At 45.8% G+C, this 14,672-nt stretch overlaps 1 protein-coding gene across 1 annotated transcript in view; it reads left to right on the forward strand.

Moving 5' to 3' along the window:
* Window positions 1-1,066: 1,066 nt before the first annotated feature.
* Window positions 1,067-14,672, forward strand: part of LOC101028694 (two pore channel protein 2-like) — a 41,252-nt gene continuing 27,646 nt past the window's right edge. Inside the window, exons 1-3 of the mRNA XM_010337447.3 lie at window positions 1,067-1,176; window positions 12,207-12,289; window positions 13,416-13,530. Coding sequence (XP_010335749.1) covers window positions 1,102-1,176; window positions 12,207-12,289; window positions 13,416-13,530 — 273 coding nt within the window. The 5' untranslated portion in view covers window positions 1,067-1,101. The remainder of the gene's footprint in view (window positions 1,177-12,206; window positions 12,290-13,415; window positions 13,531-14,672) is intronic.

Consider the following 14,672-nt stretch of genomic DNA (forward strand, 5'->3'; position numbering starts at 1 on the left):
GCCATCCTTCAGCCCTGCTTTGAGTAGCCAGCTAAAGGTGTGCCACCATGCCTGGCTATTTACTATTATTTTTTAAGCGATCTGGTATTGCTATGTTGCCTAGGCTGTTCTCAAACTGCTGGGCTCAAGCGATCCTCCAGCCTTGGCCTCCCAAATTGCTCGGATTACAGGCACGAGCCACTGGCCTGGCCTAGCGCCAAGTCTTGATGAACCACCCACAGGGACATCACACCTCCCGCCAGGTGACAGGGACAGTCACAGCTCTTCCAGGCCTCTCCTTCCTCTGACAGGAGTCTGTGAAGTTGGTGGACACAGGAGCCCAGGACCACCTCCTCTGCCTACCAGGGCTTAACTGACAGTTGGCCCGCAAGTACTTATCATTATTATTGTTTTAACTTCATGATCAACTTTTTAAAAACTCAGGAGGGATCCCATTAAAACTGATTTGCGCTTTCTCTTGAAAATTCAGCAGCTCTGGCAACCCTGAGTTCGAGGTCGGGCTGGAACTTGGAGCGTCCCATGGGAAGAGGAGCAGGCCGGCGCCACCTCTCAGGAGGTATCTGCCCCAGAGAGGCCCCACTAGGAGCCCACACTATGCTCTACTGGGGGCTCCCCTAGGACGGGGAGGGAACTAATAATTACTGGGCCTTGGCCAGCTGCAGCCGCTTCTACATTATGCAGGCTTCTACATTACCTGATTTAATTCTCCAAACTTGAGAGGAAGGCATCCTTCTATTCTCCTGATCAGAGAGCTAGGCACTGTCCCATTGCCAGGCTACACAGTTGGTGCCATTTGCCGAGGTGACCTCTAACTCCCGTGGCCGCCAGCCCAAGCTCTTTCCCCTGCGGCCCCTAGCGCGTCCCGCTCCCCCAGGCAGCGGGATCCGCTTTCCCTGCCCTGAGTCCAGCGCACGGCCGGGGAAGGGGCCGGAGTCAGGGGAGCCCGCCTCACAGTCGCCAGTCCTCCGCCCTCAGGCCCACCCGCCGCGGTCACGTGAAGAATCGAGCGCCGCGCGCCCAGGCCCGGCCTCCCGCCGGCCCGAGGAGGGCAGAGTCCGCAGCGGCTGCCGCCCCGACGTCCGCACATCCCCTCTCGCCGCGATGCCCTGGGCTGGTCAAGCCGCAAGGGTGAGCCGCCTGCGCCCGCAGCCCCCCGAGGATCTTCCGACTCGGGAGGTAAGGACTTTCAGGCTGCGCCCCGAGGGCGCCTCGACGGCAGCGCCTCCCGCCCCGCGATTGCCCTCCTGGTTCCAGGCGCCTCCGGGGCTCCCAGGTAGAAAGCGAACCCGCTGGAAGCCACGGCCGGCTGCAGGGAATGAGGGCCCGTGGGTGCAAGAGGGACTAGGAACCCCTCGGCTTTGGGTCTTTCTCGGTCCCCTGTGCCCCGGGAGCCGCGGCACTGGGCTGCTAATCCAGAAGGCGCACGGCCAGCTGGAGCGCAGCTCGCACACTGGAGTCAGTTGGGGAGCTGTCAAGCCCAAGCGGCTAGACAGGCCTCCCACTCGCCGTTGCTGGGCTGGGATCCGCGCCGGGGCTCCAGGTTGGGGGCCTTTTTCACTCCGTGAGGCGCGCACCCTTGTCTCAGAGACCAGTGCGCGCCCCCATGTAGCGCCAAAGCAACAGGAAAACAAGCAAGGGTCCTGCTGCAGGGAAACGCCCGGAAAGAAGTCTGCAGGATGTGGGCCCCGGGAGTGCTGATGCAGCCCCGGCTCTTCCGATGCCTGCGGGACACAGCAGATGGGCTGCGCAGCTGCCCAGCTGCTCAGGGACAGTTTCGCTGAGACAGCCTGAGCTTCTCTGAAAGAGTTGGAGCTTCCAAGCGACCCTTCTTGAGTTCTTGCACTGGACAAGAACTAAGACAGTGGAGAGAAAGGCGAGAACTTCAATGGCAGGAGCCCTGCTCTGATTCAGGAAATCTGAGTCCTGAGTTACACTATGATGGGCCGGTAAAAGTCACTAAGACCGTGGATGACAACGTCGGTCAGGCCCTGGCACAGTGCCTGGCACACAGTCGTGACAGCCAATCTTTAGACCCCTCAGGGTCCATGCTGCATCTCCTTTGCATTGTGCAAGTTTGTGGGAGGTGTAGAGTGTTTTGGTTCATTCTTCCTCTCAGTCTTGAACTGGCCCCCTTGGGCTCCGGGCTGCGGCATTATCACCCCTGCCGCTCCCCACTGGGCTCTTGAAGCCTGCTGGAGAGGGTCCACAGGGCAGGCTTGTGTGTAGGGTTGAGAAGCTCTGCCAGGCAGGCGAGGTGGCTCAAGCCTGTAATCCTAGCTACTCCACAGACTGAGGAGGGAAGATTGCTTGAAGCAAGAGGTTGAGGTTGCAGTGAGCTATGATTGTGCCACTATACTCCAGTCTGGGCAACAGAGCAAGACCCCATCTAAACAAACAAACAAACAAACAAATAAAACCCTCTGGTGCATTGGCCTCCCTCTCTGGCCTGCTGATCTCCCAAAGGGACTTGACTACATCCAACAGATGCATTCTACCATGTCTCCTAAATCTCAAGGGAGCAGGTAAAGGAGAAGAAAGGGGAAGTTCCTTTGTCCATAGCTTTGGCCTTGCTCCTGCCATCTAAGATAACAGCAGTGATTGTGCCATTAAATCAGAGATAGCATCTAGATCTTCTTCCCTCCCCAGGTTCTGACCTTGGGCACTCCATGGCCAATATAACTGGGTGAACGTTATTTAAGAATTAGTTTGGATTCATGTAACTAGAACCTGCCTAGTCACCTGAAATGCATTAACACCCTCTCCTTTCAAGTAGCTTTTTTAGGACTCTTCTGATTGGAGTTTCCTTTTTTGGCTACTAAGATGGCAATCTACTTCTTTGGGGGAATTTACCAGCACTTTCCACTTTGAAATGAAATAACCCAGTGCTAGTGATTCTCGATTTTGCCATTGGTTAGCATTAGCTAGGGAGCTTTTAGGATTGTAACCAGTTCAGGCTCTACCGCTGAGATTCTTTTGTAATTGATGGGGATATGTCCCGTGCAATAGTAACTTTCAGGCTACTTAGTGATTCAAAAGTACCACCAGGGCTGAGAGCCTGTGTCTTTTTTTTTTTTTTTTTTTTTTTTTTTTTTTTTTTTTTTTTTTTGAGACGGAGTTTCACTCTTGTTACCCAGGCTGAAGTGCAATGGCGCGATCTCGGCTCACCGCAACCTCCGCCTCCTGGGTTCAGGCAATTCAATTCTCCTGCCTCAGCCTCCTGAGTAGCTGGGATTACAGGCACGCGCCACCAAGCCCAGCTAATTTTTTGTATTTTTAGTAGAGACGGAGTTTCACCATGTTGACCAGGATGGTCTCGATCTCTTGACCTCGTGATCCACCCTCCTCGGCCTCCCAAAGTGCTGGGATTACAGGCGTGAGCCACCGCGCCCGGCTGAGAGCCTGTGTCTTATGCCGTTTCTTCGTGACAGTTCTATGTGGTGGCCTCTTGATACTTTATGTGCTTTTTTTTTTTTTTTTTTTTTGAGACAGTCTCCCTCTGTCACCAGGCGCCAGGCTGGAGTGCAGTGGTGTGATCTCAGCTCACTGCAACCTCCGCCTCCCAGGTTCAAGCAATTCTCCTGCCTCAGTCTCCTGAGTAGCTAGGACTACAGGCACACGACACCACGCCCAGCTAATTTTTTGTATTTTTAGTAGAGACGGGGTTTCACCATGTTGGCCAGGATGGTCTCAATCTCTTGACCTCGTGATCTGTCCACCTCAGCCTCCCAAAGTGCTGGGATTACAGGCGTGAGCCACCGCACCCAGCCTTTTTTGAATGTTCTTATTCTTAAATCTGTTTGTGCAGATCTTGCATTATCCTGTTTTGGGGTCTTAGTCCCTTGTTGCCTCTTCTTAGCAATTTGCAGAGCTGTTGCTTGCAGTAACCAGAAGAGTCTGAGAAAGTGTTCTACTCAGGTGGTCCAAGGAGCAACATAAAGCCAGTGAGCTAGCTAGGAATGATTCAGTGAGGGAGAGGAGTGGGGCTTCCGATGACCTGGATGGCATGTCCCCTGCCCCAAGAATACCAGAGCTACCCACCTTCAGTTGACTGTGGCTATCATGATTGCAAAAATGGCCAGAAAGTCTTCCAGTCCCTGAATACATACTATCTTTGCAATGTGCCTTGGCAACTTTTTATATCAAGAGGTGGGTTCTGTTTCTCAAGCCCCTGAATCTGGGCTTGGCCATGAGACATGCTTTGGCCAATGGATATTAGCAGTTGGGCTACAGGCAGAGGTGTGAAAAGCACTCGAACATTGGTGCTTGCTCTTCTGATGCCCTTGGGAAACTTTGACCACCACCTGTGGAAGAGCCCTGGTTAGCCTGCTGCAGGATGCACATGGCTAAGACATGTGAGCAAGACTATTCTAGACCATCCAGCCCCCGATGACCACAGGTATCAGCTAAGTTGGCCCAGACCAGGACTGCCCAGCTGACCCACAGAATTAGGGAAAATAATAAGTGTTTATTCAGGTGACCAAGAATCAGGGTGGGTAGCAAGAACTTGTTGAAATACAGTGCAGCATAGCCAAATGTTATAATCTTTTAAAGAGAAGCCAGAAGTTCAAATTTTTGTGTAAGCTCCAGTTTTTAAAAAATTTAAATGAGCAGCCAGCATCTAAAAACACTCTCTGGGCCAAACAAAACACAACTTTCGGCTGCACTTGGCCTATCCATTGTTGGTTTGCTACTTTCTTTATAGAGGGACATAAGGTTTTTATCCCAACACCTTACTGCCACTTACTCTCTCACCCTTCTTCCACAGCTGCTGTGCCCTGTCCTATCCCTAGCAGCTGTTTCTTGGTATAAAATGTCCGCAATGTGCGTCAAGACCCCAGCTCCTCCAGACAGTCTTTCTCTATGGGAATAGAAGCTGCTAGGATTGCCAGTCTTCACGGAAATAGTGAAATTTGAGACAGGTTTCCAATGAAGGAAACTGGGAAAGCTACTTCTGGTTTTAAGTGAGCATGAGATCAGGCATGGAGGTGGGTCCATAGAGGGACAGTGGACAAGTCCACCAATTTTGGCTAGAGAAGAGTGTTCCTAAAGGAAAAGTGAGGGAGATTAAATTGAAGAGGAGAGGAGAGGAGAGGAGACATTTAGGAGCCCCTCAATGCTAAGCCAAGGGTTTTGCACTTGATTGGACAGTGAAATCACTTGATGCTTTTGAATAGGGGGGTCTCGTGGGGAAAGCGGTACTACTCTATTGTATCAGTGTACAGGAAGAGCTTGTAGGAGGACAGGGGTACTGAGGGAGACAGAAGGTACAGTAGCCTTACGTATCCACGGTTTTTGGTTTTGCCTTCTGTGGTTCCAGTTACTCTAGGTCAACTTCAGTCCAAAAATATCCAAGAAGAAGTTACAGAAATAAACAATTCATAAGTTTTTAATTGTCTGCTGTTCTAAGTAGCATGGTAAAATCTCCAGATGTCCCTCTCTGTTCCGCCTGGGATGTGAGTCATCACTTTGTCCCACGTTTCCATGCTGTAGACACTACCTGCCTGCTAGTCACTTAGTAGCCGTTGGGTTATCAGATCAAAAAGACATAGTATATACAGGGTTTGGTTACCATGCTCAGTTTCAGGAACAAACTGGGCATCTTGGGACATATTCTTCTCAAATAATGGGGGGACTAGTGTGTAGTGTTGTTAGTAAGGAAAGGAGCATTGGAATTGGAAAGAAAAATGGAGATGTGGAAGAATTTAACTTAAAATATATGGGAACTTCTCTTTACCTTAAAGTTACTTATGTTAATTTTCTTTTCTTTTTTTTTTTTTTTTGAGACAGAGTTTCACTCTTGTTACCCAGGCTGGAGTGCAATGGCGCGATCTCGGCTCACCGCAACCTCCGCCTCCTGGGTTCAGGCAATTCTACTGCCTCAGCCTCCTGAGTAGCTGGGATTACAGGCACGCGCCACCATGCCCAGCTAATTTTTTGTATTTTTAGTAGAGACGGGGTTTCACCGTGTTGACCAGGATGGTCTCGATCTCTTGACCTCGTGATCCACCCGCCTCGACCTCCCAAAGTGCTGGGAATACAGGCTTGAGCCACCGAATTTTCTTACCTATATAAACAAGACATATTGGCTGTTTTCAAAGCACTTCTATCAACAACTTTGCATTTTGTCTAGGTTCTTGTTGAATGACTTAAAGGTATTTGGGAGCTTACGGTGGTTTATTCCTACCGCAGTTAATACTGAAGAAGGCATTTGCTGGGTACATAGAGAAGGAGCTTTCTTGCTCTCTCCACTGAGAGCCCTTGGAATCTATCTTTCCCTCCCTGCTGCATTCTTTTCACCCTCTAAGGGATTACAAGTGATTCGTCTTCCCCAGAGTTGTAAGGTGGGGTTGGGAGAGAAAACACAAAATTCTTAACAACATTTTTAAGTCTTGGGAGGAGGAAAAGAAATATCACAGCTCTGAAAGAAGAGAAAGAAAAAATTAAGAGAAGGTGATTATTGTCATGGTGCAATTCAAACAGAAAACAGGCAGGTGCAGTGGTTGTTACCTGTGATCTCAACACTTTGGAAGGCCAAGGTGGACAGATTGCTTGAGCCCAGGAAATTGAGACCAGCCTGGGCAACACGGCAAAACTTGTCTCTAGAAAAAAATACAGTAATTAGCTGGGTGTGGTGGCACACACTCTGTAGCTCCAGGTACTCAGGAAGCTGAGGCAGGAGGATCACTTGAGTTTGGGAGGTTGAGGCTGCCAGTAAGCCATGATCACACCACTGCACTTTAGCCTGGGTAACAGAGCAAGGTCCTGCCTCAAAAATAAATAAATACATAAAAAATAAAAGAAGAAAGAAAGAAAAGAATAAAGGAAAATGGAAAAAATACAAGCAATAGCAGGGAAATGGCCATATTTACGTTGGTGGTTTTCAGTCTTGACTGCACATTCAAATCACTTGTGAACTTTAAAAGATTAATCGTGGGTTCCACCGCCCAAAGGTTCTGATGCAGTTTGGGTCTGCATGTGACTTAGACTTTGGTAGGGTCTTTAAAAGCTGTTAAGGTGATTGTCATATGCTGTGGGAATTAAGAATCACCACCCCTACGGTTACCAATGCCTCCCATAGCTGGGGTGCCGTTTTGAGGTTTGCAGCCACATTTTAGCTGCATCTGAAGAAACATCTGCTATGTGGTCTTTGCTATTTTCATGGTAGATGTGGACAATGGTTCTCACGTACACTTGAAAAGTGTGTGCAGTTTTGGAATGGGATGTCTAACATAATCCACATTCTTGGATTGGATAAAAACAGTTCATTTTAAGGGAAAATACAAATGGCCTTAGTTCAAATAAACAAGCTCATTATAGTAAAGCCTGTCTTCTAAGAGTACCACTTCCCACGGAAAACACAGAACACTTAGAAGTTGCACACATGCCGGGCACGGTGGCTCAAGCCTGTAATCCCAGCACTTTGGGAGGCCGAGGCGGGTGGATCACGAGGTCAAGAGATCGAGACCATCCTGGTCAACATGGTGAAACCCCGTCTCTACTAAAAATACAAAAAATTAGCTGGGCATGGCGGCGCGTGCCTATAATCCCAGGTACTCAGGAGGCTGAGGCAGGAGAATTGCCTGAACCCAGGAGGCGGAGGTTGCGGTGAGCCGAGATCGCGCCATTGCACTCCAGCCTGGGTAACAACAGTGAAACGCCGTCTCAAAAAAAAAAAAAAGAAGTTGCACACAAATGGGAGGGAGGAGGAGAGGGAAGACAATTAGAACCAAAACATAAAGTAGATGAGATTTTAAAAGGCAATAGATGTCAGAAATGTAATACTAGTTAAAAATGGGAACGCTTTGAAACAGTGTAAAGGTGAAGTGTCTAATATGAAAGAATCAGCAGATTTTAAATCAGCAGGGATGAGTTCAGATGGCAGTTGGTGGGCGTGATGTGGTACTTGTCATTCAATGTCTGGGGTCTATCTCATGGAGATGACCCCTAGGGCCTGACTGGCTGAGGCACTGCTGGTGAGTGCTTTTTGCCATTCTCTACCTGGAAGGCATATGAAGGATGCATCTCAGATCCAGGAGTGTTGAACTGCTTATGTCTGTGGACAAATTGTCTCACTGGGACTATAAAGATGTTTGCAGCATCATCTTTTAAACTGGGGACTACAGTTGCCTTAAAAGATGTTGCCATAGATATTTTTTTAAAAGCCTCAATATCGGCCGGGCACCGTGGCTTATGCCTGTAATCCCAGCACTTTGGCAGGTGGGTGGATTACAAGGCCAGGAGTTCAAGACCAGACTGGCCAACATGGTGAAACCCTGTCTCTACAAAAAAATACAAAAATCAGCTGGGCATGGTGGCTTGTGCCTGTAATCCCGGCTGCTTGGGAGGCTGAGGTAGGAGAATTCCTTGAACTAGGACCCGGGAGGCGGAGGTTGCAGTGAGCCGAGATTGCACCACCGCACTCCAGCCTGGGCTACAGAGCAAGACTCTATTTAAAAAAAAAAAAAAAAAACCTTCACTATCAGAATGCTTTGAGTATGATCTTTCTGAGCCTTAAGGGAATTTTCTTTCTTTCTTTTTTTTTTTTGAGACGGAGTTTCGCTCTTGTTACCCAGGCTGGAGTGCAATGGCGCGATCTCGGCTCACCGCAACCTCCGCCTCCTGGGTTCAGGCAATTCTCCTGCCTCAGCCTCCTGAGTAGCTGGGACTACAGGCACGCACCACCATGCCCAGCTAATTTTTTGTATTTTTTTAGTGGAGACGGGGTTTCACCATGTTGACCAGGATGGTCTCGATCTCTTGACCTTGTGATCCACCCGCCTCGGCCTCCCAAAGTGCTGGGATTACAGGAGTGAGCCACTGCGCCCGGCCGAGCCTTAAGGGAATTTTCTTAACGTTCATGTGTGTTCATTAAAAAAAAAGCGATCTCTTGTGGATGTGAGGCATTTTCTACCAAAAATATATTTCTAAGCATATCCTGGGAACTGTACTCTTCCTCAATGTTAAAGATGTTCAATGAAAACAAAATCGATATTAATAGTTTCCTACTAGAATGTTTTTTAAATATGTAAAAAAAAAATGTTTGGCTGGGTGCTGTGGCTCATGCCTGTAATCCTAGCACTTTTGGAGGCCAAGATGGGTGAGTCACTTGAGGTTAGGAGTTTGAGACCAGACTGGCCAACATGGTGAAATGCTGACTCTACTAAAAATATAAAAATTATCAGGGTGTGGTGGTGAGTGTCCATAATCCCAGCTACTTGGGTGGCTAAGGTAGGAGAATCGCTTGAACCTGTGAGGTGGAGGTCGCGGTGAGCCAAGATTGTGTCACTGCACCCCAGCCTGGGCGACAAAGTGAAGCTCCATCTCAAAAAGAAAAAAAAAAAGAAAAATGTGTGATAAGTGTTAAACACATTTATATGGTACTTCTTAGATTTTAACAAGCTGCCTCTAAGAATTGCAATACCAGCTCTAAACATACCTGTTGCTCAAAAAGCAATTGACTCTTAACAGCAGTTAATTCATCTATGAGATGATTGTTCCACATCAATTTTTTAATCCAACAATTTGTTTTTCTTTTTGGACATTTTAACAGACTTTTAAGACTATAATAGATACACACTAAACTACATTTATTTGAAGTATGCAGCTTGATGAGTTTTGATATATAAATACCCTTGTGATAGTTATGCCATGATTAGAATCGTGAACATATTAATTGCCCACTAAATGTTTTCTTATGCCTATTTTTAATCTCTCTCTCTTAGTTATCTCTTTGTTTGTTTGTTTGTTTGAGATGGAGTTACTCTCTGTCGTCCAGGCTGGAGTACAGTGGCACGATCTCGGCTCACTGCAACCTCTGCCTCCCAGGTTCAAGCTGTTCTCCTGCCTCAGCCTCCCGAGTAGCTGGATTAGAGGTGCGCACCACCATGCCCACATAGTTTTTGTATTTTTAGTAGAGATAGGCTTGCCCCATGTTGTCCAGGCTAGTCTCAAACCCCCGACCTCAAGTGATCTGCCCGCCTTGGCCTCCCAAAATGTTGGGATTACAGGCATGAGCCACCGTGCCCAGCCTGTTCCTGTCTTCCTCCCCGTGCCCACACACAACGACTGATCAGGTTTCTGTCAGTGTAGGTTAGTTTTTATTTTCTAGAGTTTTATGCAGATGGAGTCATACCATGAATACTCTTTTAGGGAGGTGGTTGGCTTCTTTCACTCAGCACAATTATTTTGAGATTCATCCATTTCATTGCATCTATTAGTTGCTCATTCCGTAGTATTCCATTGTAGAGATACAGTACATTTTGTTTATTCACTCACCCGTCCATGGACATTTTGGTGGCTTCTAGTTTTGGGCTGTTAAGCCGGATGAACGTATGTATATATGTGCAGCTTTGGGATGAGGTGTCTGACCCAAGCCACATACTTGGGTTGGATGTACTAGTCTTTGTGTGGACATATGCTGTCACTTCTTTTGGTAAACACTTAGGAGTAGCATGGCTGGGTCATACTTTTTGATATTTTAAGAAACTACCAAACTGTCTTCCAAAGTAAACATGCCATTTTCTGTTCCTACCAGCAATGTATGAGAGTTCCAGTTGCTCAACATCTTTGGCAAACTTGCAAATATAAAAGGAATTTTGTATTTTGTGTTTATATGTATATAAATGTATCATATAGTATAAATACGTAGTATATAATTTTGTGTTACAGATTTGTTTGTATGTATATGTATATATACAGCAATGTATCACTTAACAGCAGGGATAAGATCTGAGAAATAGATCATTAGGAGGTTGCATCATTGTGCATATATCATAGAATGTACTTACACCAACCTAGATGGCACTACTTACTAGACGCCTAGGCTGTGGCCTATTTTTTAGGCTACAAAGGTGTACAGCATATTACTGTACTGAATACAGCAGGTAACTATAACACAATGGTGTATTCATGTATCTCAACATACAAAAGGTACAGTAAAAACACGGTATAAGAGGTAAAAAATGAATAGGGCACTTCCCATGAGTGGAGCTTGCAGGACTGGAAGTTGCCCTGGGTGAGTCAGTGAGTGAGTGGTGAGAGCCTGTGAGGGCCTTGGACACTACTGTGCACTACTGTAGACTTTAGAAACACAGCACGGTTAGACTATATTAAATTTGTACAAAATATTTTTCTTTCTTCAATAACAATTAACCTTAGTTTACTATAAATTTTCTACTGTATAAACTTTTTGATTCTTTTGCAATAGCAGCTTAAAACAAATTGCATAGCTAACAAAACATTTTCTTTCTTTATATCCTTATTCTATAAGCTTTTTAATATTTTTAAACTTAAAATTTTTTTAACTTTTTAAACTCTTTATTAAAAACTAAGACACAAACACATGCATAAGCCTAGGCCTACTCAGGGTCAGGATCCTCAGCATCACTATCTTCCATCTCCACACCTCATCCCGCTGGAAGGTCTTCAGGGGCCGTAACACTCATGGAGCCGTCATCTCCTGGGATAACAATGTCTTCTGGAATCTTCCTGAAGGACTTGCCTGAGGCTGTTTTACAGTTAACTTTTTCAATAAGTAGAAGGAGTGCATTCTAAAATAACCATAAAAAGTATACTGAATACATAAACCAGTAATATAATCATTTATTGTCATTATCACATTTAATGTACCATACATAATCGTATGTGCTAGACTTTCATACCACTGGCTGTGCAGGTTTGTAGACACCAGCGTCACCACAATCATGTATTTTATCGTGCTATGACGTTATGACAGCTATGAACTCACTAGGTGGTAGGAATTTTTCAACTCTTTGTATTCTTATGGGTCCCTTGTTACGTATGTGGTTCATTGTTGACCAAAATGTTATGGGGCACATGACAGTATGTGTATTTGAATATATATGTGTACTTAACCATATGTTAACATATGTATGTATGAATATACCATTTAGGTACAAGTACATGCTTTAGTCAATGCTTATTTTCATTTCCTCTGAGAGTCCCTGTTTGAATTCAAGAAAGTGGAGAGTGTCTGGGCCCAGCCCCACTGCAGGATTCTCAGTGCTCAGGAGACACTGGAGGTGTGCAGGCAACACTGTTTAGACGTTGGCGACCTCTGGGAGAGTGGGTCTGGGGAGAGGCAAAGGGGTGCTTCTTTTATACCTGCTGCACACTTAACAAAGGAAAAAGAAAAGTATCCTCTCCTGCTCTGACTTGGTCTCCCTTACTCTCTCTATGGGGAACAGGATCTTCTCCTGGCAGCTGCCTATGTTTTGGATGCCCAGTACAACAGAAATGTCCCATTCGAAACATCACCTCAGGCCATCAGGTAACTAACATGTTACAACATCATGTAGAACCACCTGTCCTTCAGCACCTGATACTCTTGAAGTTGAACCCAAACTGAAGGTATTGTTTACATAGGTATTTTGGGAGGTATGTAGGGCACAGCACATAGATTTGGACATAATCTAATACTTTCTTTTTGAGGCAGGGTCTTGCTTTGTTGCCTGGGCTAAAGTTTAGTGGTGTGATCACAGCTCATTGCAGCCTTGAACGACTGGGCTCCAGCGATCCTTCCACCACAACCTGGGATTACATATGTGAGCCACTATGCCTGGCTGAATACTTTTTTGAGTTATGAGAGCATGGCCTCACATTTAGGGAAGCATCCAATAAACAGAGTAAGATCAGATAGATGAGTAAGTGAGCAATACCCAGGATAGAAGCTAGTGCACTCAAGGGAAGAACATGTCATTGTCTTTTCCTTTCATGGTTATCCTCTTAGAGTTACCTCAAGTGAAAAGCCTTTTTTTTTTTTTCCTGTCCATTGTCTTCTGATGCAATCCATGCATCTCCTGTTCTTATGGGAATTCAGCTGTTACTCTATCACCCCTACAGGTCTCAGCCTGTCTATCACTAGGGCTCAGCATCAGGGCCTCCCAAGGCGGCTGATGCCTTATGCCCGGAGGTTGCCAAGCATGTTTGGGGTGCCGTCCCCACTTAGGGAGAGACTAGCATGACCTCTTGCCAGATCTCTTCTGAGTCTATCGTGTTAAGATGGGCTGATGTACATTTTAAAATCAGGTTAGGCCACCATGCCACATCAGAATAGGCCACTTTAACTGAGAGTTTAATCTGTGTCCATCACTGTTCAAAGTCCTCTGTGGGTATTCCCTTATTACCATCACAACAACCCCATGGGGAAGGCATAATCTTAGCTGAGACTGTTAAGAAAATGTGCTTTGAGATATGATCATATTCCTGATTTTTCTGTGTTAGTGTTTGTAGTATGTGACCATTAAATACTGCCTCCTGCTTTCTAGAATTTGAAGGAAATATGACTAAGACATAACTTTCTTATTTTATCCACCGTTAGTTCTTTAAAGAGACGTTTGGGTGCTGTGTAGCTCCTGTTCCTTGTTTATAACCACCTTTGTCTTTTTCCTATGCAGACTTTACTATTTTTATAACCACTGGACAACACAGGTTGCCACATATTTCTTCATTTGTGTAGACCTCGCTCTTGCCCTATTTGAAGAGCCTGCGTTGTTTCCTCTGCCGTTCTTGGTAAGCAGGCCACAGCAGATGGCTAGCCAGATTCAGTCATAGACGAGTTGGGCCTTGTGCCTCTTCCTTTTTTTCTCAAATTTCAAAAAATATGAATTAGATGTTATTATCTTTCTGGGAGTTAGAGTAGTTCTGTCTACTCACCAAGCGGATGCTTCCTTCATAAGGCATTTTAAGTGCAATGGGACATTTTGGTCTTCTGTGCAAGCACACACAAAATCAGAGATGGTTCAATGATATTTTCAAAGCCAATTCACTTACTGCTAAGCAGATGATGTTCTCATATAGTATAATATGCAATTTGTACATACCACATTTTCGGCTTTTTTCATAGTCATATCATTAGAGTATTTATTGGTGCTTAGGAGCTGATCACATTTGATTTTGAGTAATGTATCCAATTCACCAGCCAATCCAGAGAGGTCTAAATAGTAGACCAATGCCCTGCCCATGTTGATTTCTGATTCATCATTACTCTCACCTCTGTCTTAATAGCTATCATTTGCTCCCTGCTTGCTATCTGCTGGGTGCGCTCAGTGCTTTCTCTGTATTCTCCTTAAGCCTTACAGGAACTCCATGAGATATGCCTGCTGTTATCATACTCATTTAACAGACAAGGAAGCTGAGCCTCGAAAGGTTGTGTAACTTGTCCAAGGTCACTAGGCAACAAAGACAGAACTAGGCTTCAAGCCTAAGCCTGTCTGATTTCAAAGCTTTTGCTTTTTAACAACCACACGCAGACCGTTTTTTGTTCTTCCTTGTTTTAGTTATCAGTTGCACAAATGTATTTACAAACCACCCTAAAATTCAGACACTTAAAACAAGGGTCAGGAAGCCATAGACTGGGGGCCAAATTCAGCTGCTGCTTATTTTTGTACAGCCTGTGAGCTAAGAATGTTGCTATAAACGGAATGTTCGTGTCTTCCCAAAATTCGTATTTTGAAACTTAGCCCCCAATGTGGAGGTATTTGGAGGTGATCATGAGGGTAGAGCCCATCTCATGAATGGTATGAGTCCCCTCATAGAAGATGCTTCAAGGAGCTCCCTTGCCCCTTCTGCCGTGTGAGAATGCCAGAAAAAGATGGCTGTCCATGAACCAGAAAGTGGGCCCTCGTCAGACACCAAATTTGCCAGTGCTTTGA

The sequence above is a fragment of the Saimiri boliviensis genome, chromosome 1 (genome assembly GCF_048565385.1).
Source record: "Saimiri boliviensis isolate mSaiBol1 chromosome 1, mSaiBol1.pri, whole genome shotgun sequence".
NCBI classification, from domain to species: Eukaryota; Metazoa; Chordata; class Mammalia; order Primates; family Cebidae; genus Saimiri; species Saimiri boliviensis.